Source organism: Cyprinus carpio, chromosome A12 (genome assembly GCF_018340385.1).
Source record: "Cyprinus carpio isolate SPL01 chromosome A12, ASM1834038v1, whole genome shotgun sequence".
Taxonomy (NCBI): Eukaryota; Metazoa; Chordata; class Actinopteri; order Cypriniformes; family Cyprinidae; genus Cyprinus; species Cyprinus carpio.
The window spans coordinates 12,880,389-12,908,382 of NC_056583.1; the positions used below are offsets into that span (position 1 = coordinate 12,880,389).

The 27,994-nt window shown below is 37.5% G+C and overlaps 2 protein-coding genes across 2 annotated transcripts; one reads left to right on the forward strand and one right to left on the reverse strand.

Annotated features, from left to right (window-relative positions):
* Window positions 1–630: 630 nt before the first annotated feature.
* map3k8 (mitogen-activated protein kinase kinase kinase 8) lies at window positions 631–8,959 on the reverse strand. Its single transcript, XM_042767606.1, has 8 exons — window positions 8,812–8,959; window positions 7,839–8,172; window positions 7,459–7,629; window positions 5,336–5,597; window positions 4,243–4,349; window positions 3,430–3,582; window positions 2,262–2,508; window positions 631–2,174 (listed from the first exon to the last, which is right to left on the reverse strand). The coding sequence occupies exons 2-8, from the start codon at window positions 8,157–8,159 to the stop codon at window positions 2,050–2,052; spliced, it is 1,386 nt and encodes a 461-aa protein (XP_042623540.1). The 5' UTR covers window positions 8,160–8,172; window positions 8,812–8,959; the 3' UTR covers window positions 631–2,049.
* A 489-nt stretch (window positions 8,960–9,448) lies between these two features.
* On the forward strand, window positions 9,449–16,253 carry LOC109080052 (poly(A) RNA polymerase, mitochondrial-like). The gene is made up of 9 exons (XM_042767605.1): window positions 9,449–9,991; window positions 10,225–10,385; window positions 10,497–10,724; window positions 10,888–11,112; window positions 11,399–11,607; window positions 12,797–13,023; window positions 14,175–14,267; window positions 14,425–14,498; window positions 15,328–16,253. Exons 1-9 carry the CDS (start codon window positions 9,847–9,849, stop codon window positions 15,679–15,681), a joined length of 1,716 nt encoding a protein of 571 aa, XP_042623539.1. The 5' UTR covers window positions 9,449–9,846; the 3' UTR covers window positions 15,682–16,253.
* Window positions 16,254–27,994: the final 11,741 nt, after the last annotated feature.

A 27,994-nucleotide genomic window follows, 5' to 3' on the forward strand; every position in this document is an offset into this window, starting at 1 on the left:
GCGATTAAAGTGAAATAACGGAAGATAAAAATAGGAGCCTGATAAAAATGCTTATTTTAGAAGAAAATTTCAGACGGTACTTAGAAAGTTTTGCATCTGAGCTCTTCATAGTTCGATGGATAGATTTCTTTTAATCTGTTAGTAGTCCTGTTTTGAACCGTAATTTATGATTCAATTGCATTATTTGCAGCGTGACATGGAAATCGTTGTGTTTAAATACACGTCTTGTAATTTTGTTTTATGATTTCAAAAGCTTTTTTGCTCCGAAACCACAGAACACCTTTGTTTTCTGTACTGAAAGTCATTGAGTAGATAATTTCCTGGCCTTTACTGCACACAAACTTTTCAGTCCCCTAACACGAGTTTGAACTTAATGGCAAAAGCCTAGTTATCGTTATCAATCAAAATGTTCATTTTTATTTTACACTAGCTACTGTTGGCTTTATAAACGTGCCCTAGATCAGCACTTCCACCGCACGTGTAATGCTTTCCCAAGTGATGAATCACACGTTATTCATCTTTTTTTATTTTATAACTTCCCCCAAGTATTGTAAAAATGGACAGCAGTCTTAGGTGATACTATCATTTATCACACACAGACCCTCTGGTCTTTCCAGAATGACTAAGACATTTCTGAAGAACAGTTTATTGCTTGAAACAGCCACGTCTTTTTATCTTTTCATCTGAAATTACAACCTTAGATTATACAGTAAGTTTTGATAAAATACTCATCAAATACAAGCAGAATTGACAGCATCCTGGCATTACATATTTATCCAATGCATCAACACATGAAAAGCTACAAATATGCTGATTTTAGCAAATGCAAATAAGCTTATATGTGCAATATGTAGTTTTTTAGACATGAATATGCAGACTGGAGCTCTTTCATCCAGATGTAAAAGATCAGATTTAAGATCAAAGAAAACATTGGGTTATCTGGAGGATCTATTACAATTTATTTATTTATTTATTTATTTATTTTTTGTCTGAGTGCACATTTCATTGTCTTGCATTGCAACTACTCAACAAAAACACATTCCATGGGAACAAAACCCTGAGATGATTTTCCGTATCATCTGAAAACTTCCTGAAGTGGGGAAAATAATTGATGTAGTGTGCTCTTTTGTCCTCTTTTCTCAATGGTTATATTATCAAGAAATCTCAAGCTATTTAAAGACAAGGCACTCACATAGGGATTACAAATATACACTAATCTAAAACAAACATTAACCTGAATTTATTCACACACATGAATAAAACTTTTAAAAAACCTACAAATGTAGGTCAGAATGCATATAGTTTTAGATAACACAGGCCTGCCTTTGTAGTTCACTGGAGATACATACGTTTTTAACATACATAGCACTGCTATGGTCAAAAATCAGAAAAAATAACATTAAGCAAATATAATCTAGCATAATAATTTTGATGACATTTTCAACATTTTAAAGCACATATTTACTATCATTAGGGCCTGCCCTTATGTGATCAGCTATGGAATACATAATCAATGCACCTACCACAACTACAGTGATTTGCTATTATATATATTATATAATATGCATTTTTCGTACTGTAGAATATGCATTTTTCATACTGTACATTATAATGTGATGCCTAAATAAATTAAACGTTGTTGTTGTTTAAAGAAAATAGTGCATACATATATTCAGGTATTTATTTTCAGCAGTCATAGTATAAAAATAATGATCTGCTTATCTGTATTGGTCAGATATTAATATTGCTGCATCCCTAGTATATATTTCAAATACAGTATATTGTCATATATATTCATGTTCTCAAAACACAGACAAGAAACTGCATTAACAAAACTACACCACACAAACTGTTCATCAAACAATAAAAACCTCAGGTCTGCCTTCTCGTCATGTCCAATCACTGTCCAATCAGTGTAGACTGTCCTCATTTAGGACCATATATGCTGAATCATCTTCTGGATGAGTTTGGCTCCATAATTCTGACAGCAAATATATGAATGCAAACTATACAAGTAATCCAATGGTGCTCAGCAAAAATCTACCTGAACTAGCCATATTCACTAGATGGTGGCCCTCTAACCAGATTGTAGTAGCCAGCCAAGGCACCCAGATCTATATGGAGGGAACCTTTCTTTTTCGAGTGTCCAGAATCCTCAGTGTACAATGAAGAATCTGAAAATAGATGAGTAAAGGATCTCAAGCATGCAATTAAATTAATTTGACATGGTATACTATACGTGTGTGTGTTGTGTGATATACCTTGGGTGCTGTCTGAAAACTGACTGATCTGTCGCAGCATTGGATGTGTGCCTTCCTCCAGCGCCGAGTCCAGACTCCAACAGCGTGGCTGGTCCTCCCGAGAAGGATGGAGGGCCTCCTCGTTCAGTAATTCTGTGGCAGAGCTCCTCTGCGCGGGGACCCTATCGAGCGCGTGCTCCAGGAGTCTCCGCATCGCGGGGCTACAGCTTTCAGGTATGTCCTCCAGAGGAGGGGCCTGTTTGTGGATCTGCAAACAGAGATTATGAAAATCAATGGTGGCGGGGTGCATTCGCAAGCAGCCACATGCAAAGAGACACAGTACATGAAATTCATGAAGTTGATTTACATGAAAAGGAACTGTAGTATGTGAAAAGGGAACTGAAACCAGTCGGACTGCAGTACAAATGTTGAACACTAATGTTTGACAAAAATAATTTTTTATAGAGCCAGCTTTCAGGCAGCTCTTAAACTGAAACACACAAACTAATCTGCAACACATAGAGGAAGCTTAAACTGCTGATATGAGATTTTTCTTTTTCTTTTTTTTTTTAAATAAAAGATATTTGGAAATTGCTCGCAATGGAAAGAAGAACTTGCCATCACAAGTTCTATCTTGTGATCCTTTGCTTTATAATGGCAAAAAAAAGATAATAAATTAAAAACTTTGTAAATAAAATGTTTAGAGAATGTCAGAGAATAAGCATCCTTTGCTTTACAGTAGTTTAAACTGAAAAAGGAAAGCCTAAAATAAGGGGATAAACTAATAAAGGAAAAAGGCTATAAATAATATTATACACAATTATTATAATTATTATTCAAATGGTATATAATTACCATCATTTTCAGTGGTTTAAATAAAACAAACAAATAAAATTAAAAGAGCAAAAGCTTAAAAAATAATACTAATAAATTAATAAAATTGTACAGAATCAGCATGAGACATAATGTGCTAATAGAGGCCCTTATGTCATAAATTTATGACATCAACCTGCATGGCATTTCTGGGTTTTGCTCTACAGTTATTGCATATAGTCAGTTTCATATAGTGAGGTTTTGCCATGTTCAGGGACTCTCCCTATACTGCTACAGTAAAACACACACATACAAAATACAATTAAAAGTGTGAACAGTTCAATGCACCTTGATAAAATCGAAAAAGCACACTCACTATGTAAAGGTATGAGGGATAGGCTCTTCTGGGATATCTCCTAACCCATGGAGGGCTTCCACTCAGCATGTGTATGATTGTGGTTCCCAGACTGTAGATGTCAGTCTTTGTGTTGTGTCCTCGACATAAAACTAGCTCTGGACTCATATACATCTGTATAGAAGGAAAAACAAGAAATATGAAAGCAGTGAGCTCAGAACTTACATATGCAGCAACTTTTCTTGTTTTTATTCAAAACAATGCAATTTTGTGCATCAGATACCGGACTAGCTACTTTCTATTGTTCAGTCACTCTGAATAATATAAATATGAAAAACAACTTCTGATGTAATAGGCAAATGGTCTAGTGAACTTCTGGTGAGCTGCTCCCTGTACTGCCTGACAGTAAACAACTTAATTATTCTATTTGGGGAATCTTCAGTGCTGGTCAACGAGGCATGCTGGACTTTCCAAATGGGGCAAAAAGTCAACATTGAGGCAGCTAATGTGCATGTGTTTATGTCCTTTTGGGCCTTTCCCAGAGTTTGTTAGGGAACAGAATGTCATCTAAGAGGGGGGAAAGTGTGTGTATGTATGTGCCTTCTGGCGTTTCAGATCTCCTTTCAGAATCACAATTTAACTATTTTAAAAATGTACATACCATAAGACTATGAATATTTATTACTTTCCAAAGGAATTCTGCCAACAGCACAATCAGGAACTGTCAAATTCTTCATTGTTTCTTAATATAGACTGAACTAACCTTTAGTCATAACAGTGGCAGAACAAATATGGAAAAATGTAAATGTGTAAAGTGACCTCAAACTTACTCACCTCTGTTCCACGTAAGTCACGAGGAATATATACATCATCTTTCATCTGTACTGTAAGCCCAAAATCCACCAGCACGGCTTTAGCAGACATCAGCACAATATTACTGGCTGCAGGGACAAAAATTCAATTTAGGTAATGTCTAAAACACATCAAAGCCAAAAAACAACATTCAGAAGTATGTAGCAATATTTGAGATGTTACAATTACTTCTGCAAAATATAGGTTGCTCAGTTCTTGTTTGTGCTGCACAGAGAGACAAATGCAGCAAGGTGTTGTTTTCCAGAAGCAGAGTAAGCTCATTACTCATGGGAAGGATTGAATAGGTGAAAAACAAATCATCAGAAGTCTCAAAACCCCCTTTTCTTGCTCTCCCTCTATATTTCACACTACTTGAAATAACACGTTTCCTCTCCAAGCCAAATGTCAAAAAGCTAGTCCTTAAAACCACAAAGCTGTGATTGGTCACTCATTTCACTGAATCTCTCTGTCTCTTCATGTTACTCTCTCAGTCTTACTAAAAGCATTATTTAGAAGGGTGGCATGTTGAAAGTAATACATTTGAGTAATCGCGTCTGTCTTCTTCCTGCTCTGGCTCTCCTGACTGGAAATTCCAGACGCTTGAGAAGTCATGAGCTGCAGTGCTGATTGGTTCCTGCGTATGACTAAACAGCAGCAGAATGCTGTCAGCCACAACCCCACCATATTAAATTATGTTGTTTTCCTCATCTTTGAAGGGCTTAACCTAAAAAAGCTTCTCTAGCTTCTGTCAATCATTTAACATTGCTGCTTCCTCTTGATGGCCTCATTTCAAGTTCCGTCAAATAAGCTAAATACCTTCCTTGACCACATTGTCATTATCTGATTTACCTACAGAGCACCTCTGTTGCACTGAGGGGGAAAATAACTGTGGTTTGGTGTGTGCGTGGTTTGCAATGAAAAAAAGTCCTGAACTGCTTTTGACCCTTCTTTTGAAATGTGTTTTGAAAATTCAGTACAGAGCAGCTGAGGTAAAATGGTCATAAACAAACTCTTTGGCAGGAAACTACAGTGATATTTCAGAAAAAACCTTTATGATGCAATCCAAAGCACTTACGTTTGATGTCGTGGTGTATAATCTTGTGAGAGTGCAAGTACTCCAGGCCTCGCAGAACCTGCTGAGAGACCCAAATGATCTCAAACTCTCTCATTGGACCACAGCTATCCAGCTTCTCCAGAACCGAGCCCCCTTCACCCGCTTCCATGAACAAATGCACCGTCTGCTCCCACAGCAATGCCCCATACAGCTCTGCTATGTTCTCGTGCCGGAACCGGGCTTGGATTTCCACCTCTGCAGGCTTGAAATGTTCCACAGGAATCTGGAGAGAAAGTACACCTAACTTATACATTTCAGACATTAAGGAAGTGCACCAAAAATGAGCTTGCTCATTATACATATAGGTATAAAAGATGCTATTTAAGCATTCATATATGCAGATAATTTGTTAAGAAAGACAAAATACAGATGACTTAGAGAAGGTGGAAGCAACCCTGTAATAAATGTGCAGTGTTTCTATTTACGATCTACACATTTCCCCATTTATATTCACAATATAAAATTACAAAAATCGCACTGCCATACATATTTCCTAAGTACTGAATTATTAATTGTTATGGATTGATATATACACCAGGTTGATTACATATTTCTCTGTTTTGGGTGTTTAATATTATAATCATGCACACGTAAACAATTATCAGTATTTCAGAAATCTACCAACATTTCCGTCAATGGATAATGCACATTTTTTTTTTGCAAATTTTGAGTAAATATTTTGTAAAGTAATTTAATATATTTAGTCATTTAATAGATCATTTTTAATCAGATTTTATTGTATATGCCAGTGTTAGTGACAAGAAAATGTCTTTGTCATTGAGTAAGCAGTTAAGTGTCTCCAAGGCTCACATGGATCCGCGTTCCTGAATGAATCACTGGTTTTTAGGGAATGATGTAATGACTTGAACAAATCGGTTAAATTAAGGATTCAAGGACTCACTTAAAAAGTCGCCACGTGCTGCATCAAACAACAGTTATATTACTTGATTATACCAGGCATCAACCACCCTGACCCCTAATTACTATTTACTATTACTATTATTATTATTTGATCAAAACGTTAAAAGGCCACAATAAGAGGGTGAATATTTTTGTACAAGTAAGCAAAAACCAGTTAAGCTGACCACAAGTTAGAAACGTTAGACATCTGCACTCTGCCTCACAGTTGAGACACTGTCTCTGTGGGCTGCATGTTTCCATGGGGGCGTTCCTGTCAACTTCCTGTGTACGTTAGAGCCATTCTCAGTTTCTGTTCGAACACTGCATGCTGCACACTGACCCTCTAAACATTTTAAGGAAATTGGGTTATTTCCCAAAAGTGCTCTTCTCCATTTCAAAATATTCTCTTATTGCTGCTACAGTTTCTAAAAGAAGTGTTTCTCTTTTCAGAGCCATTATTTTTCCACTGTACATAAAGCCTTGTTGGCCTCACATGCTGGTGCATAAGATCATCACAAGGACACATCATGAAGTATCACCTGTCTTCTATTTTCACGTGAAGAGTGTATGTTTACTTAATGACTGACTTTATGCTTGAAATCCTTCCTTTTTGCACTTATTAAACTGTTTTCAACATAGTGTTTTGAACAAACGGTCCCACTTTATATTTAGTGGCCTTAACTACTATGTGCTTACTGTACATCAAAAAATAAGTACAATGTACTTATTGTGTTCATACTGTATTGCAAAACACTTTTGCTGCTATTAGGGGGGATATTTGTTGGTTTTTGGGCAGGTTTTGTGGTATGGGTAGGTTTAAGGGTGGGTTAAGGTGTAAGGGATGGGTCAAAAGTGTAATTATAAATGTAAACACAGAAATTAATTACAGATGTGATTACATGCAGGTATTTTACAATATAAAAACTTGTATGTACACAATAAGTGCATTGTACCAAAAGATTAATTTAAATGTAAGTACATAGTAGTTAACGCCACTTAATATAAAGTGGGACCCAACAAACTGTACAAAATATGATTTTGCTTTACTCATAAAAGAACACAGATTCCCAGAAGGAAAGTCATGTCCTTTAAAAACTCCTAGTGGAATGAAAACAACTACTTTTGCCAGAAAAAAAAAGGGTTGAGATTCATTAAACAAACATGCTCTGGATTCCCGGACTTACTAGTTTGCATGCCATTCGCTTCCGAGTTTTGGTGTCCTGAGCCAGATGGACCTTCCCAAATGAGCCTTTAGGAACATGTCCAGGGCCTGGGGGCTTGTATGTTAGTTTCCACGGAAACAGAAGGAAGTCCAAATCAATGCGATAATGCCCCTCCTTTATGACCATGTCTGTCTGCAGGAACAAGGCAGGGCGTTCATGAGAATAAGGCTACGGCAACTCGTGAAACAAGTAAACCCTCCTTTACTTAGTTATTATGTACAACTATGAGTTGCTTTGAACGAGCCAACAATTCATTCACTTACATAATGCTTTAACATTGTACTGTATATTGCAGCTGTATATGTTATGGATCTGTCAAAATAACCACCAATAGAGCTTACCTTGTTTATCAGAACCCCCATTTCTTTTCCCAACTCTAAGAGAGAGGAGGACGGTGTGTTTGAAACCATATTTACAAAGTCCAGGAGGTCGGATGCTGTCCCGTAACGGACCTTTCCGGGATTTTGCACATGCGAGATTAAATCCTGTGGCGTCTCCTCAATCTCATCCATATCTTCTTGCGAGAAACTTTCCTCAAATGAAACTCCTGATTCCACCTCCTCGCCAACACAGTATAAATTCTCTGCCTCTTGGATGAAGTCTTCAATGTTCATGTGAGCAAGAAGCAGTTCTATACCAGCATTTTCATTCTTGTACTCCATCCTTGATTGAATCCTACAACAGAATGTTTGACAGTTTAGAAACAGGATGTTAACTAATGTACTTCAGTGCATACATCCATGTTGTTTTGCACCCTTGTGTATGTTTAGAGTGTGGTCAGGTTAGGTATGTTTCCTGATCTGCTTGCTTACACAATTGAAGGGTGGTTTTCAGAGGGTGGGAAACCCCAAGATGGGCTTTCTTCTTCAAAGCAAATGGCAGTTAAAAAGTTTAGCCTACATTGAAACTTGAAGATCTTTTGAAGGTCCTTAAGCAAAAGCTCACAAGTACAAATAAGATTTGTAAGAAATGTGGGATTGACTGTCTGTTTTGACATACCCCTACAAACCCAGTTTTCACACACTCACATACACACACACACACACAAAGTGCTAAAAAATTCCCATCAACCTCGTCTCCTAATACATACTTCATGGGAAATAAAAGCATGTATAACGACGATGACAACAACAGTTATAATAATTTATCATTATTAAAAGATACTGATGCTCAGAAACACTGCTCAGGTTTTCTTCACTGCCAATAACCAACCTGCATGTCCTGCTGTGTACAGTTCAAATTATGATAGTAATAGCTGCTCGAAATATACAATAAAACGATATAATCTCTATATAATACCAGTCGTTTGCTTACCTCTCGGTCAGTGTGATAACAGCAGGGCACGTGCTCACTGATTGTCCATAGCTCGCACTGAACTGAAGCTCTACAGACAGACGCTCGCAGATAAGAGGAGTGTGAGCTGCGCCTCCACTCAGCGCCTACGTCAGCTGCGGTTTCGTTTTCTCCAACGAGAGGTATTTTCTCATTGAGAGGTCACGTATCTGCTTTCATTTTGCCACAGTCCCCTATCAGAATGTTCCACGGCAGAAGAAGGATGTCATTCGCTTTCATCTCCATGATGATACACGCAAGAGAAAAAGTTGCACAGTCTTGTAACAATCTTGCGGTAGCAAAGAAAAGCGTAGCTAAACTAGTATGAACCGGTATAAAGAAAGACCCACACGTATGTGCCCTTTGATATATGAGCTTAAAAACGTTATTGCTCTTTGTCAGTCTCAAAAAGTGTATACAAATTAGTGAAGTCCGCAGCACAGTAGGTGCCGTTTTGTTAACGAACGAATCGATGTTTTAAACGAATCTTTTGGCTAAGTAAATCGTTTTCGTTAGGTAACATCATAACTTGTGACGTTACACTTGCAGAAAAGATCACTGAACGAATCCGTGAACGAATCTTTTGGTGAACGAGTCACGGAAATGTTTAAAATTATTTTTATTTTATTTATTTATTTATTTTTATTTTTTTGAAAAGTAAGAAGTCAGCTGGCCGTAATGTTTCCATAAATTAATATTTTAGGCGTGTAAATCGCTCACTTTCACTTGTGAGTGAAATTAATGAACTATGACTCGACCGGCGTGACGACATCTACATCAACTTGGGAACTTGCAGAAAAAGTCATCAAATTAATCAGTGAACGAATCCTTTGGCGAGCTAATTCAAAGAATTCGCAAATGAGTCAAAATCTCCAGTATTTTCAGATTTGAGGATCCCCGGGCTGCAGCCATAGCTTGACATTTTCGGGTTTTTCCAAATTCGCAACGCAGCACTGCAGGTCCGTTCACAGCCACCGTAGAGGCAAGGTGTACGCACGCGCCCATCTCAAATCAACAATGGCGGCCTCCTCTGTCGTGTGTAGGTTACGTTACAGGGGGTTAAGAGGGCTTGGTAGATTTTGGTTTGGTTTGGAACCTCAAACGCAAGGAAGATTCACCTCGACTGCATCGGCACAGAAAGAGAATACGACAGCGAAAGCCGGTAACATTGTTTTTCTGTAGATATGTAACGTTAGGCGTGACATTTACCAAGTGATCTCAATTAAGCATTGGGAATGACAGCTGTAAAAACGTGTTCATGTTTTCATCTGCCATTTTATGTGAAAAGTAAATACCAAGTTGTCTTCTCGTGGTAAAAAAAAAAAAAAAATCGTGATAGAAATAACTAACTCAATCCTCTTTCGACTTTCCCCATTTTCGTTTAAATCACGAAAGCCAAGGAGAGTAAAACATTTCAAGCAATCCAAGAGGAGAGAAGAGAACAAGCTGAAAGATCGGTTTTGATCAGCTGTCCGTCTAAGATCAACGAAAAGAAGTTTTTAGATTACCTGTCTAAACATGGGACGATCAACAAGCATTTCTTCTACAATAGCTACGTAAGTGTTGCTTAACTATACAGTTACAAGTTTGATAGATAGAAACCTTGTGATGCTTAATCACAAAAATCTGAAATTTAATTATTGTTGTATGTGATTCTGTTTCTGTAGGGAGCATATGCAGTGGTTGAATTCTCCAGCAGAGAGAGCATTGCCTCGTTGAAGGAGAGCATTAATATACCAGCTGTTGAGCATGAAGCTGCAGTGCCTTTCAAATCTCGCCTGCTCTCATTCAAATGGCCAGGCAGCCAGTCAAGCAGTCATCCCATGCCGAAGTTCAAAGTGCAGTCCCCTCCATCCATCAATGAAATCAACCAACTGCTCTCAGAAAAGGACAGTGTAAGTCTTCCCTCGGTGATACATTCATTTTTAAACCAAAACATATGATTAGGCTAATGGAAAAGGATAAAAATTGGAATGGGAGATGTGTTCAGCAGCTCCTTTTTCACGTTTGTTAGATGGAGCTTCAAATATGCATCTTCTCTTCACTTTTCTTCTAAAGATAGATGAGCAACTGCAGTGTCTGACAGAGGCCTTAGAGCTCACAGAAGAGAACGTCAGTCTGCGCTTTCTTGTTTGTTCTCTACTTCGAGACATAACTGGTGCATATTTCCCAGAATGCATCATCAGGCCTTTTGGCTCCACTGTCAACAGCTTTGGCAAACTGGGCTGTGATGTCGACATGATTCTGGACCTCGAGGGCATCTATGCAACAAGCCAGAAAAAGGTCAGTGCTCTGGACTGCTTAAATAGATTAAAATCTTAATGGGATAGTTTACCCAGAATTCTGTCTTTTGCTCATCCCCCTTATCCTTGAGTCATTGCAAAGATATTTTGAAGAATATTTGTAACCTAACCTAAAATATTAAAATTGCATGACTAAATAATACAATTTCAATGTTCTGGTCAATTTAAAAATATGCATTAAATTTCTACAATTATTTTAGGTTAGAACAATAGCAGTGATATTTTAAAAATTCATTGATTAGTGTATGCAGTAATGTTTTAAACAGGGCTCAGGACTGTCTCTGGAGTACCAGGTGAAGAGAGGAGCATCAGAGCGGGCTGTGACCCAGAGTATCCTCTCAGTCATTGGGAAATGTGTAGACCAGTTCGGCCCTGGATGTGTGGGAGTCCAGAACATTCTCCAAGCTCGATGTCCACTTGTCCGCTTTTCTCACCAGCCCTCTGGCTTTCAGTGTGATCTCACTGCAAATAACAGGTAGGGAATGTCTGCTGAATGACGCGTCACATAATTAGCCATACTCTAACTGCATCTTGAAATAAGACTTCAGAAGCTGAAAAGGAAAGTAATAATTAATCTCTGTAAGGCCCATACAGAGACTTTTAAAGTGTTGTTTTGTGGGCATTAAGGGCTGCCAGCTTATTTTCTCACTCCCATTTACACTTCCCCAAAACAAAGGTCACTCTTATGCTTCCTTTTTAGAATGTGACACACCAGTAATACACAGAAACCTGCTCAGCAGTTTTTGTTGCGCTGGGACCCCTCATGGGGCAAGCTGTGGGTTAGAGAGGGGTATTCCCAGATGTGTACAGTGTACACTGAATGTGCATAATGAGAAACACAGACCGATATATGGTGGAGGATGTATGAACACGGGAGTAAAAAGACTGGGGAACATGAAATGCATTTATTTAATATTATTAAAAGTTAGTTGTTGATTGTTTTTTTTTTTCTGAGGGACCGAATATTAATTTGCATTTGCTAATAACATGCATTTATACATGAATAATAGCGAAATATTTAGTTTTTTTCTCACGAGTCTTCCTGGTCTGTGATTGTTTCTTATTTACTCACTTATTTAGATATTTGTATACTTATTTATTTGAATTGTTTATTTTGATATGACTTAATTAGGGCTGGGCGATATATCTAACGATAGAATCATGCGCATCTAGTCAGTAAAGCCGGTTCCCTGATTAGCGCTAAATCGCCATCACCTGCTTTCAAATGGACCGGCATTTAATAGACAGAGCCGTAGATCACTGACAAGCTACGCAATATCGGGTTCATTATCGCAGATGTATCGCCTTTGATAATGAACGCGATATTGCGTAGCTTGTCAGTGATCTACGGCTCTGTCTATTAAATGCCGGTCCATTTGAAAGCAGGTGATGGCGATTTATCGCTAATCAGGGAACCGGCTTTACTGACTAGATGCTCATGATTATATCGTTAGATATATCGCCCAGCCCTAGACTTAATAGTTATTTTCATTCGTTACGGTCATATAAAGGTGTGGTGCACTCCTAGTGGCACCAGATAGAATTACCAAAAAATTATTTCCAAATTTTCAAACAGGTTTTCCAAATATTCTTCAATATTTTAATCAAACAGATAGTCCAGTCCTAAACCCATGTTTTGTTTTATTTAATGTTCTTGTGTGCAGGGTGGCGATGAAGAGTTCAGAACTGCTGTTTCTCTACGGTCAGCTGGACCCTCGTGTTCGGCATCTGGTGTTTGGTGTGCGGTGCTGGGCTCGGGTTCATAGCATCACAAGCAGTATTCCAGGAGCATGGATCACCAACTTCTCTTTAACGGTCATGGTAGTGTTCTTTCTACAGCAGAGGAATCCTCCCATACTGCCCACACTGGACCGACTGAAGGAGCTGGCAGGTATACACAGTTGTACTTTTACAGTCATGCTTCTCTGCCGTTTCTTGTCTATTATACAATACAGCCATACAAAGGCAAAAGACAGTAACTACACATTTGGTAAAAAACAGAGCTATGACTGAAATAGGATCTCTTATTATGTTCTGTCCTGTTACAGATGAGTTTGCCTCAACTATGCTCAGATTCAGAGAAAGAGTCTGAAAATTAATATTGAAAAAAGAAAATTGAAAATTAAAAAATCAAAAAGCCACTTTTTTCCCTCAGCTGCAGTGTTGTTTGAACCTTTCTAAAGGTCAGTGGGAAAAGCTGTGGTGCCCCCTTACTCTAGAAAACTGTGCATACCTTTTTTTTAATTTGACCATGCAATTTAACTTGAAACATTAAATTAATCAAAAGTGACATTAAATATTTTTACATTGTTACAAATGATTTCTATTTCAAATAAATGCTGTTCTTTTGACGTTTTTATTAATCCTGAAAAATATGTATTAAGGTTTCCACAAAAAAGAAAATTAAGCAGAACAACCATTTTCAAGAGTGATAATAATAAATGTTTCTTATTATATAAGAATGATTTCTGAACGATCATGTGACACTAAAGACTGGAGTAATGGCTGCTGATAATTCAGTGTTGCCTTCATGTAAATAAATTACATTCTCTAATATATATTAAAATAGGAAACATTGACTTTCAATCCTAATGTTTCACAATATAAGTGTTTTTACTGTTTTTGATCAAATAAATGCAACCTTGGTAAGCAAGGGCTTACTTTCAAACACATTAAAACAAATATATTACATTTGTGGTGTGACTCCACAAAAATAATATTTATGAAATATTTATTTATATATGTGTTTGTTTGTGTGGTGTTTTTGCGTGTGTGTGTGTGTGTGTGTGTGTGTGTGTGTGTGTGTGTATGTAAAATACATTAGACAATGCTGTCTTCTCGTCTGTAAAGTATAGTGGCTCAGGATACATCACGCTACGTGACTCTCTTCTGAGATGACTGTCCAAACACACAAAAATAATTTTCTTTTTTTGGTCTGCCAGGGTCAAGGACAGTGATGCCACAATAGTGATACAGAATCCATTACTACTATATGGAGGCCGCTCAAATTATATTTATGCTTTGTGTGTGTGCACTTTCCAGGACCATCGGATAAGTGTGTCATTGAGGGTAATGACTGCACTATTGTCAGTGACCTTAGCAAGATTACACTGCAGCAGAACACAGACACATTAGGTGAGTGGAGCGCATGGATTGTTTTCATAATTACACAAACTTAATGAAAGGTTTTACCTTTTCACCTGTGGGCAGCTGGCTCATTTCTGTGATGCTTTTGTAATGTATTCCATTTTTATTGAGCGTTTATTTTTCTGTTTTAATTCTTCATCCAAAGAGAAACTATTGCAGGAATTCTTCGAGTTTTATGGCAATTTTCCCTTCAACAAGGCATCGATCAATATCAGGAAGGTGAGTCATCCACCAACACATGCGCAATCTCCCAGAGGACACTGCTGACGTCTTAGCGGACCCTCCACATACGCCCACCAGAGGGCAGTGTATATGTAGTCAATTCAAAGAAAGTGTCTGTCTGCAGTGGACACAGATATGCAGTTGCAATCAAATCTATTCAACTCCCTTGACCTGTGAGACGTTCTGCTGCCATAAACGAAGATTTAGCAAAACAATTCATCCAAAGCATTACATTTGAAAGATTCTGAGATTTATGAAGTTGATGAAAAATTAAACAAAAAATCAAGTTGGCTCAACATATTAATGTACAAAATGATTTAACCTTCAAATTTTGTTGAGAATCTTTTGTTCTTTATAATGTCCAATAAGCGTTACCTCTAAGTGATTACAGGCTTCTGCTTACAGCAGATCTCTATTGGAATATTAGCCCATACCTCATGTGCAAAAGGTTCCAGATCACTGATAATCATTGGTTTTCATGTCGCCACTGCTTTCTTCAAATTCAACCAAATATTTTAATGAGATTTAAATCAGAAGACTGAACAGATCACTCAAGAACATTACACAGCCAATCCCTTTATATTATTAAAGTCTCTGGGGGTTAAATAATTTCGATTGTAGTGATTGGGGTCCATATGTCTGAGACCACTAGTGAAAATGCTTTTATTTTGTGTGTTTCCAATTTAATATTTTTTGTTGTTGTTATTTTTGTACATTATATTACCAGTATAACAAATTGAGTGAAAAAGCTGATGCAATTGATGTTAATACTGTGCCTTTAAGTGTCTGAAGGCTTAAATATCCTGCTTTATATCTCTTTCACCAGGGAAAGGAGCAGACCAAACCGGAAACGACAGCTTTGTATATCCAGAATCCATTTGAAACCACTCTAAACATTAGCAAGAATGTTAATGCAACACAGCTAGAACGTTTCGTGGCACTTTGTCGTGAAAGTGCTTGGCTTCTCCAGCAGAAGGAAATTCTTAACCGAAGTTCAGACTCACCATGGGGGTTCGCCGCACTTCTCCTTCCTTCAGTCACCTCGGGAGCAGGGGTGAAAAGTCGCAGGAAGAGAAAACTGGAACCGGCTAGTTCAAGAATAAAGAACTTGTTAGACTCTCTGAAGATTAAAGGTGGTGAAACTGTTGCAAAGAAAGGAAGTGCAAACTCTAGTAGCTGATATGGTGAATAAATTTCACTCCCCCCGAAGAACACAGGAAAAGTCTTCTGAAGAACGAATTCAAATGACCAACATGCCCAAAGAGTGGCACAAACGGGAAGTTTATATATTTCTACAGTCAGAATCTGTGAGCCTTTTAAGAAATGTTTAAAAAACTAAGCTCAGTTTCCGTTCTACTCAAGTATTTCACATTAAAGAGAAACTTTGTAGATTCCAACATGATATACCATAGGAAGAAGAGGTCCACTGCGGTCTTTGACTCCTAGAAAAAAGGAGTTTAATGGTTGATCTGATAACAACAATCATTGCGGTTTCCGAAGAAGTGGAGCAGAAGCTCTGAACACTAAACAGCTTGCGTGGAACAGTTGTGATTATGTTAGATCACACACAAACTCCATCTTTTCTGAGTTGCCATATCAATACAATGGCCTAATGACTCTATGTAAAAGCAAAGGTCATGTCATGTTTTTACATCAGTATCATGGTGTTGTGAGAATTGCAAAAAGAATAAACAGTCAACATAAACTAAATAATGTTTTATAAGGTATTAAAACAAAGTAACGTTCAGACCATTACTGTTTGTTTCTTTTTGGGCTTCTTTAATGTTCATTTTCCCAATACTCTTTAAAAATAAACCACAGAAGCCTGTTTCCGCCACTGAATAAAAATTTAAAAAGGTAATTATTTTTTTTTCTTCTCATAATTGCATGATACAAACTCAAAATAGCGAGTTCAAAAGTTTAAAAGCGAGATATAAACTAGCCAATCTGAGAAATAAAGTCAGAATTGTGAGATATAAACTCACAATTCTGAGACTTTGAATTTGACTTTGAGTTTATATCACTATATAATCACTATTATATCTCGTAGTGTATATCGCTAGTTTATATCTTGTAATTCTGAGAAAAAAAGTCAAAATTGTGAAAAAAAAGTCAGAATTGCACGTTTTTATTTCGTAATTGTGACTATGACTTTGTAACTCGTAGTTGTGTTTATATCACGCAATTCTAAGAAAAAAAGTTAGAATTGTGAGATTAAAAAGTCGCAATAACCTTTTTTTATTTTTTTATTCAGTGGCAGAAACGGGCTTCCATAGTTTCTGACACAGTGAACAAATTAGTTTTATTTTTCAAAATTTTATATATCAGAATTGGGACTTAATTTCACATAATTAGGACTTAATCTCCTCGTAAATGTGACTTTATAACCACAACTATCTCAATATAATGATGGCTTTCATAATAAACTGGAAGGTAGTGTGAGAGGATGGATGTAACAAGACATGGGAAAGGTGGAGAACTACTGCACTTTGGTGGGGAGGGCAGGAAACAGATAGTGAACTGATGGAAAAAAGTTGTAGAGTGTTGGCAAATAGGGAGGAAATAAGTGTTTTGAGACTCTATCACATACGAGTGATAGAAAACTATAGTGTTAGAAGATGAAAGAGTATAAAGTCTCCTGGTAGTGCTAGTTAGTTGTTTTAATGTTCATGACATTTTAACCACTCAACTTGATGAGGTTAGAGTTCAAAGAGTATAATGGAAACCATTTCTCTTAACCTTACCCCTTCTACTAAGAGCCAGAGAACTACAGTTTTGTCACCTTTAAACCTTCTGAACTGAATTTGAACTTCAGTGACTGTTTGAGAACGTGAGGAAGGTCATGGGCTCCTTAAGACAGGCAAAGAATGGAGTGATACACTAATAAGTACTCAATATCCTTGTTCAATTACACAGGTGAAATCCCACCCAGAGCTGCGTAGATGTGGATTTATCCAAACAGCTGAAAGACATTTGGACTTTATGAGCGTGTATCTGTGTGGCATCAAACTGTTCGCAATAGTTTATCAGCTCAGTCATCTCTATATACCTCATAAGGGTTCTTACAGTCACAGTATACACAATGACAGCTCTTTGTGCCCCCCTTTTATTGTTTGTATGTGTCTGTTAATACAACAAAGTAGTTTGTGGAGGTTAAAATGCTAAAGAAGAAATTCTAATGTAAAAGTCTTTACCGACACTTATGATGAATTGAATGTTTCCTTACTGAATAAAATTATTAATTTCTTTCAAAACAAAACAAAAATCTTACTGGCCCTAAACTTTTGAGATGTTGTGTGTGTGTCTGTTTATAACCAGGTCTATTCATTTTATAATTTGAAATATAACCGCATATAAACCATTATATTGGTTCGGCCAGGCAGGGAGCTCAACCTCCCATGTGTTTGTTTGGCCTCTGACCCCGTTCACCCTGCTGCCAAACTAAACAAACCCTTTCAAATATGATGATTATTTCCTGAAATGATGATTGTTATGCCCTGGCTGCAAAGGAGATGTGTTTTAGTCATATTCTCCAACAGTTCTCGTACTGCCCATAGAGTGTTTGCTGTCGAGTATGTACAAAATATCTACTTTCATTCTTTCTCTCGTTCTTTCTGCTTATTCTTGGCTGTAGGTTTTCCTCCTGAGCCTGAAAGAATTTTGGAAAGGTGGCTTGTGGGTTTGAAAAACACAGGGGGGATTTGCAGGAAAAACAACATGAAATGAAAATGGTCTTGGCTTTGGCGTCTTAGTGGAATTTCAGTCAAAACCTGTGCTATTTACAACCTCTTCAGAGGATTTTGCTGGTTAGGTGCAATTTACCATTTTAAAGCCTTGGATGTTTATAAAATGCACCAGATATTATTTTACACCTCTACAGGCAGTGATTGGTGTGGTGTGGTGTGGTGATATGGCCACAGCAATTGTATGATTATAATCACATGATCTCAATTTCTCATGTGATATCATTCACTGCCAGGCATAATCTAACTTCCTTTTCCTTTTCAAGTCCTTTGTCCACAGAGTGTGCTATAGTCCTGTTTCCAACTCCACGGCTAGTGCTTGTACCAATCATTTGCCATGTAATATCAAAACACATTGAGTACCCTTCCCTCTGTCCTCTCTCAGTCTTTCCCTGTTAGTGAAGGGTCACTGTTTCCAGATCAGTTCTTTGCCTTTCCACCTCCTGCTGATTATTTTTCGCAAAGCACCTTGTGGAGCAAGAGAATCTGAGAAAGCTTCTGACACAGTTCTTGCACTGCACCAGCCAATAGCATTAGCTCAGTAATCTGGTGGAAAGTCCTGCCCTGTTGTTGTTGTTTTTAGTGACCTCAAGCACGCACACACACACACACTGAAGTTCAATTATCAGAAAATGGGCCTCTGTGTGCACCCACAATTCCTATTGTTTTAGTTCTCTACCTCAGCAAGGCTTAATTGAACCTGGCACCAAAAGTCGACCTCAGTGGAGCGATAGAGCTATGCCAGTCAATGGCATTTCTCTCTTTCTCTCTTGTCTTCTGTTCTGGTGCTGAGGGCCTGGCTGCAATACAGGCTGTACTAACACAATATGAGTGACTGGAAAGGCCTCCATTTAATAGGCCTGTCTCTGTTTAAAACTTAAGTCAGTTTACAGTTACTAATGATGGGTGAAAACAGCTTACTGGACCTTGTGTTTAGGTCTTGCTTGCCAGCTTTAAAAGGGTTTCTTCATATATTAGCATTGTTCATATTTATTCTCACCAAGGTTGCTTTTATTTTTAATATTGTGAAATATTATTACAATTCAAAATAAATGTTTTCTATTTTAATATATTTTAGAATGTAATTTAATATATTTTATTCATGTCAAGGCAAAGCAAACCTTTAATCCAGTCATCAGTGTCACATGAAATGTCTTGAAAATTGTCTTCAGAAATTATTTTAATATGCAAATTTGGTGCTCAATAAACATTTCCTATGTTTTATTTTGCTTTTTTGGTTCTCTATTATATTTTTTTTTTTTTCTATGTTTAAATTGGTTTTTGTTGTGGAGTTGGTGATGTTTTTTTATTTTATTATTTGTTAGCTTGTAGTTCATTGTTGGGTTTCATTTAATTCTTGTATTCCTAGTGTCAACTACTCAAGCTTTTGGCTTATTTCATACTCAGAGAGTTTGCATATGTGACCGTTTATGTGCTTACTGCACAATGAAAAAAACAACAACTTTGCTTTGAGAATCCCATATGCACTTCATTTATTTTTCTCAGGCTTTTCACAAGTTCTGTGATGAATGTTTCTTTTTTTTTTTTTTTGATGCACTTACTGAATTTAAACAACCAAACTGTCAATTTATTAAGGTCAGGATTTCTCCCGTCACCAGAGTTGGCATTTCATTTCCATGAATATTGGGTTCCATCAGTGGTGGTGAATCCATATGTAATGACATCCATTCCTGGAACCATCAACTCTATGATCTGTCTATGCTAAAACTGTTAGAGAGAAACAGCAGCTCACCTATTTTATTACTGAAAAACACAACAGTAGGATCCTATTCCACTTTTCATCTTTCAAACATCTTCACCTCACACTTTGAGAACTATAGGGACATTTTCCTCCCACTCTCCTCTACAATTGCTCTTTAGGTGTGTGAGTTTGTGTGGGTAGTCGTTTGTGTCTAGCAAAAGATTATCTGCCTTAAAATAATTTTAATGCATTAATAGGAAGAGAGTTGACAGTAATCTTTATAATTAATCATTTAATTTAGGATATGGCTGCAAATTCTAAAATTCTTTTTGCTATAAATTCAAAAACATTTCTCTACGTTAGTGGCACAATTTTTGTAGTTAAAGCACATCCTGCCATATACGTAGCTGGAACAGGAGTGGCACTGTGTTCTAGTAAATTAACTGATGTCACTTTTAAATTTAATTTCAGTCTTAAGAGAGACTCTGAATTAGTCTATATTTGGCAAGGCAGTAACTAGGTTCTCTGTTACTACTGAAAACAGCCAATAAACAAAATACTATACAATAACCAGATCTCATTTAGGGTGACAGCATTATACAGATAATCAGACAGATTTAAAAAAAAAAAGGTAATAATAAATAGTCCAAAAAAGACATAACAAAATGACATAAAATTGTCTGGCATACACTTCTAGGTTGACAATTGTGAATAACTTGGTTCGTTTGGATGTAAATCAAACTTGGAAGAGAGGGGCGGGGTCAGCAGAGCTCATTACCATTTAAAGGAAAATGCTACAAAACGGCTTGCTCTGAAAAGAGAGGTTTTTGACAGGTTAAAAAAAGTGTTTTTTACACTACCATTGAGAAATTTTAACCAAACTATATTACAGACTTTTCATAAATACCCTAAAGAATCATATCAACTTGTGGAAAATGGGCATCTGATGTCCCCTTTAAGGATGCAGCCCCTGAATTGGACTCTCATGTCATATGCTGCGAAACATGAGTGCAATGACCTAACACATCCGTCTACTGTATGTTTAAAAAAAAAAAACTATGGAAAACAAAGTATGTTTTGTGTGAACGCCCCCTTATTAGATTTGCATGACTGCAATGCTATGTGTGCAATTTGAGTAGCACTGAAACCTGACACATTGCTAAAATGTCATTAAGATAGTAGTGTATAGCTATAGTACAAATAAACACTGCTCCTTCACATGTTCTATAAATTGTCAACAACAAACTTTGAGGGAAAGAACAGGTAAATATAATAAAAGACCTAAAATCTGAGCTTTGTAATGATATTTATTGGCACATTACACACTTTATTTCTGTTATGGGGATAGGATAAAAGTGGTTTAGGATAAATAACAAAAGGTCAACATCATGTGCTGAACAGTTTTGTTTTGCAAGGGCCAGCAGTCTTTAAAGTCCCATTATTTTTGAGTGGATGAATTTGTGGGCTGATGCAGACAAAGCTTGCTCTGTCAAAATGGCCTTTGTTTGTCTCCCTATTATCCAACCACCCAAGACCCAGCATTCTCTTTGTGCTCAGAAACTGTTTTTGTGTGGTTGTTTGGCATTTCTGTGTACTTCACACTGCTCTCTGTAAAAAAAATAAAAATAAAAACTGACTAGCTATGAAGTTTTTACTCTTACGTTTTTATATGCATGTTTAATTACTGGTTAGCTGCATTCAGCTAAACCTTAAACAAATATTACAACCAGATTCAGCCGAAATTCACATATGTAGACAGATCAGTTCATTTTTAATAAGAGGTTATTAAGAGCTAATGATGTCTGGCATAGTACCAATGAAAACCCCATCTGCTGATTTCATATGGACAGTGACATCTTTGATGCTGTCAGCATGAAACTAAAATAGAAAGGAGCAGTAAGTGAAAACACATTCATTTCGATTTTGTTTTCAGTTCAGGAAAAATCCGGGAAAGGAGATGAACTCAGGATACAAGAGAGTCCATTGAGAGTTCTTGACAACTACAAGAATGTTCTGTGACCTGATTAGGTAAACAAACACTCTAATGTCAAATCTTTATGGCTTTAAAAGGTCATAAAGTTCGAAGAGCGCCTTTTTAAGGCGATGTTGCTGACCTCACACGGCACATGCTTTACACGTGCATCCTGAGGTCTGGCATTAGTTGAGCTGTTGTTTCGTGGTGATGAGCTGGTCTCTGTGTCCTTTCCCTCGGGCCAGTTTTTAGTTCATCTCTAACAGAGGTCACCTGTCCAAGAAATGGTTGGGAAATTCGTAGAGTGATGTGTCCTAAATTCCCCCTTCTCTCATTCAGTGGAGCAAAAATAACAGAATTATTAACAGTTCCTTAGAAATAACTCCACTGAAGCAAGCGTGCTAGTTATATTGTTAAATAAGAGATAACAGCAGTGATTGCATAAATAAGCAGCCATGGGTCCAGTGGCCAGAATCATTGCGTATACATGATGATGTTGTCTTTTAAAGGTTTTTGATTCCTCTGGGCTTTTGTGGTGTTCAACCCGCAGCTAAACTCATTAATTACTGGTGTTCTTCCTCAGTGCCTTGTGGTAGTGACATTCCTAGATGACTAAAGCTCACTTGTTGTCAAGAAGATTCTTAAATGTGTTCATAAGGTCCCATAAAATACAGAGCATCAGTAGTGTTACTCATTTAATCTCTGGTCCAGTTCCTCAGGGTTTTAGGGGCAGAATATTGATGATAATTCACTAAATGTACAGAAATTTCATTTTATAGTGTAAAAATTCATTAAGAAGCTCACAATCAAACTAAGAGTGTATATGTGCACATGCAAAGTACAGCTCTTATGAAGTGAGGCTCAAAAGTCTGAGGACATGATTTTTTCCCCCCTCATAATAGCTAATTAAAAAGAAATGGGATTCTACATTATTTCTAGGTCATTAATTAAATGTAAGAAAATATGTGACATCAGCCATGTGAACTCCTCTATACAAAAGGTCAGATGTTGTCACTCCATTGGAGCAAACATTCTCAAATCATGCTGGATAACATGATCATCAGTCCATGTCAGCTCAAGTGTTTCTGTCATTGAATAGAAAGGAGGACACATAGAAGATTGAGAATTAAGCATATCAATATTTTATTTCAATTTTCACTGGTAATAATGTCACTTGTAATACATTGTAGGGCTGGGTGTCAATTTTTATTTTCAGTTGCAATTTTGGCTTCCAACAACTATAAACAACTATAAACAGATTTATGTGCTGCATTCCGCCAGGGCCTCCCAAGGCTCCAGTTCCGCCATGGCCTCCCGGGGCTCCAGGTCCGCCATGGCCTCCGGAGGCTCCAGGTCCGCCATGGCCTCCCGAGTCGCCAGATCCGCCCTGGAGGTCCTCCTCTGCTCCACCGTGTTCCCGTCCGGCACCAACCTCCAGGGCGCCCACCCCGCCCTCCCCAGTGTTACGGCTCGGGACGAGCCTTCCGGGAGGGGGGAGTATTTTTTTACTTAAGTGAGGTTCATCTGTCTCAGCGCACTCATCTCCTGCACCTGTACACCTCCGAATCATCTGATCACACTGACCTGCCTCCTCATCTACCTGCAATCTCCCCAGCACTCAAAAGTCACACACACACACGCAGTCACTGTCCGGTCTTGTTCGCAACTAGGTCAATACCTACCTGCTAACTCTAAGGACTAACCATATACCTGACTTACCTCTCTCCAGCGATCTCCATTGTCCTCCTGTTCCCATCGTGTGTGTGTCACCTTCCTCCATCGTCTCAAGCCACCACCTCTCGGTTCATCTCACCTTCCAAGACACCAGCACCGTATCCTCACCCATTGCTTCACCATTGCTCACCTTCACCTCTCTTTGTGTCAAGAAAAACATCATTCCCTGTCATTCCCAGTCTCCATTCCCTGACTACCGTAACACACTATACCTTTCCACTACTATAGCAATTTGTCTCCAGAGGAGATTCAGTGAGAAGCCCAAGTTCACCTATATTTATGTAAAGGGGAATGACAAGGAAGAGGGTGGGTTTGGGTGGGACAGTCCTGCGTGACCCCCTGTTCAAATTCCCCCTCTGGTGAGGCAGGTTAAGCTGGAGAGAGTTTGTTTTCTTTTTATTATTGGGCTATTTGCATCTGTGCTAAGGACTTTCGAACACCCCACTCCAGCAGCTCAAATTGAGAGAGAGGGGGCTGTACAAATGTGCAAAGGAGAGATACACATGGAGTGCTGGATAGGAAGCACATGTGCTGCTCCGTCCCCTGGGAGCATCTCCACCCTTCACTCTCCCCTTTCTCTCGTTCTTTAAATGATCTCACCTATTCTCTTTCATCCTCTGTTATATCCTTAGAGAAAATCATGCTCACTCTCATCTGCTTTTAACTCCTATTTTTATGTTTGTTTTGTTTGTTTTTTTGTTTTTTTTGTCATCCACGCTCTCAATGATTATCTTTTCGCCTTTCCCCCATTCCCCTCTTTCCTTGCTGTCAGAGCCTTTGCTCAAAATTCCACACATGCCTTTAATTTGAGAGGGAGGGAGCCCAGGAGTGTAGCTAGCTTACAGCTCAGAAATTTTCCACCCTCCCTCAAATAAGTGCATACGTTGATAGAACAGAGGGAGATAGAGGTGTGGGGCCACCAGCGGTACAGCCCCGACCCCTTTTTCTGGGATCCAAGACTGTCTGTTCAGTGAGTGGCCATCAAATAAAGGTGCCAGAAAGGTTATCAAAGTAATGGAAAGTGTAGAGAAGTAGATTGAGATGGAGAGTTGTAGAAACGATTAGAAAAGGGGGAGGTCATTGAGTGATTTAGAAAGGAGGAGAGGGTGAAATGGAACAGGATGGCTCCTTGTAGAGAAGAGATTAGGGTGAGAGGTAGAAATGATGGTTGTGAGTTCATCCCAATTCTATGTGCAACAAAATGTGACAAACAATCAGAAAGCACAATGCACTGAATCTGATGTGACCTTTCAAGCTTTACTAATTCAAGGTCATAGGGCGTTACAATACATGCTGTTTGCAGACTACAGGGTGTTTATAATAGTCTCTGTGGAATAAATCAGTACAGAAATTGAAGTCTAGACATCCACAGGAAGTGAGTTGAGGTGGCAGACAGCACTAATAATATCACATCCAAAGTGCTGTTATAATTCCCTATAGGAGGTGGAGGTCAGACAGACTGCTGTACTCTCAACTGACATGATTATGCTGTCAAACATATTGTTTCTAGATTAATATTTTACCAGTAAAAAGTTATCCTTTTCACACTCTCATGTTATTCCAAACCCAACCTAGTCTCATTGGAAAAACATGTCTATGGTGACTTTTGTGCAAAATTACAAAAACATGCCTATACATACTATTCATCACAGTTTTCATCTAAAATTGCCACTAGTTGCAGTAAAAATTTACATTAGATTATCTATTAATAAAACATTTCTTTGCATGCCTCCTTACACAAGACTATATTATGGCCTCAAAACACTTTTACCATAGTGAAGGAATGGTAAACTAATACATTTGCATCTTATAACCAGCTTCTTAATTTTGGCTTGTCTGACGTAAACTTGCTCAATAGCTCACCTGGTATAGACTTTTGTCTCAATAAACTCCTAATTTGCTGCTTATTAATAGTTAGTAAGGTACTTGTTAAGATAAGATAAGAACATTTATTGTCATTATAATAATACCATGAAATTTGTTTGGTAGCTCACAGAGACCAGCAGAATTGAAGAAATATAAGAATACATAAGATATAAATAAATATAACAATATACTGTATATGCAAAAGAATATATGTACAGAGGGTTAAATTCAAGTATGGGGTAGGATTAAGGGATCTTAAATATGCTCATGCAGAATAAGGCATTCATAAGTGTTTTATAAATACTAATAAACAGCCGATATGCCAGTAATGTGCATGCTAGTAAGCAGCTAGTTAATAATGAGAATTGGTCTTTGAAATAAAGTGTTACCAATGTTCATTTTTGTTAATATTATCAGCTAGGTTTAGTGTAGGTGGTATGTTATTTTCAAGCATGATTAAAGCATTAACTTTTTAGTGCATCTCATCGGACATTTCATTTCTGAACTGCTGTGACATGTACAACAACCACCATAATACAGTGTTGCCATGTTCATTTTCACCTGTTTCTGAAAAAGAAAAAAGTTAAAACGGACCATGCTTTTAGCACTACTCACTGGACATTTGACTTTGAAAGTGTTGCGAAATGTGCAGTAAGTAATACAATTTTGCAAAGCCTTAGTTGTCCAAACCTATGCTTTTCTTTTTTCAGTAGAATATCCGAAAATCAGAGATGTGTCTATATAACTTTTTAAGTTTAGTTTTTGGGAACCATAATATAAGTTTGAGTGAGGGTTTTTTTTTTGGGTCATTTTGGTGCTTCACAGGCCCAATCCCCATTCTCTTTCATTATATTAAAACAGGCCAGAATATTCTTCAAAAACACTTTTGGTTTTGGAATGACATAAGTTTGAGTAAATGACAGAATTTGGATTTTTGGGTGATATTTGGTCTGTCTCTCTGCAAACAAGGGATTTTGTCATTGTCATCTCTAGAGTTATTTTATTCAGGCTCCTCCAGGCTAAATATCTGCCTTTAAATAGAAATACAGAGCTGGGCATATGATGAAAAAAAAAAAGTTTTTGGTCAGCTTTTGAGTTTGCAAGTGGTGTTTCAGTAGATACTGAGGAGGGAGAGAAAAATCCCTCAGAGTTAAAATAATAATTACAGGGGGCTTTGATTTGCATGATACTGCAGACGTAACTGGGTCTCCCTTCTTTTCTCAAACCCATTGAAATGCAGCAAAATTTCATAATTTTCAAAAATAAAAACTCACATTTCTCTCTGGTAATAACTACTGCAGTCTTTGGGAAAGGCTTTTATGTTGAAAGAACCAGTATGTAAGACTGAGGAACTGAGAGTGTGCTTTCATTTTGCTTTTTCGTCTTTTCTCTTACTTGAGTCATTGTATACATACAGTATAATCATTATTTGCAAAATAATTAGCATTTTAATACAGAAAGCAATTAATATCAGCTGCTAGACAAGTAGTCTTGTTAATAATGACAGAGCCTTTATTATATTTACTGTTTTATGTCTGGTCAATATGAAATGCTGTATTTTGTATGCTGCATAATTACTAGATCATTAATTAAAGATGAATGAGTAATCTATGTTTGAATCATAACAGCGATGTCAAAGAATACTTGTTTGAATCATAACAGCGATGTCATAGATTAGATTACTTTTCCACTGTCTTCTAGAAAACACTTGAATTAAACATGCATCATAAAATCAAGAATCTCAAAAATGTCCTGGTATCGTCCCATTATTAGTCTCTTTTTAAGACAGCTCACTCTCACCAATGGCCAAGGAATCAAAACATAGGTGTGTGCTGTGGAAATAAGGAAGTATGAAAGAGATTTTTTCTCGTTTGGCTGGTGAGGATATCCAGAACAGCCAGGACCCCTTGGCTCTGATTAATCTCAGGTCCTGTAAAGTGAACAGCTCTCTGGAGCTCTTAATGACCTCAGGTCCGGGATGGAAAGCATTTGTTCATATAACTGTCAATTGTATTGTTTTTTTCTGAGTTATTCTCAGTTTTAGTTGTATTGGTGTTGTCTATGTATGAAATACATTTTATTTAGGCAGCTTGGTATTGATATTCCTTAACCACTGTGGTTAGAGGTTTCTTTTAAATGAAAATTTAATTATTATTAATTATTCATTAAACATTGTAAACTTTGCAGTTAATTTAGTCTGAATTAGCCTTAAAATACTTCTTAACAACTCAGCCTTAAAGGGATAGTTCACCTAAAAAATGAAAATGACCCCATGATTTACTTACCCTTAAGCCATCCTAGGTGTATATGACTTTCTTCTTTCAGACCAATACAATCGGAGTTGTGTTAAAAATGTCCTGGCTCTTCTGAGCTTTATAATGGCAGTGAATGGGGGTCGAGATTTTGAAGGCCAAAAAAGTGCGTCCATCTATCATAAGAAGTACTCCACATGGGAAGTTAATAAAGGCCTTCTGAA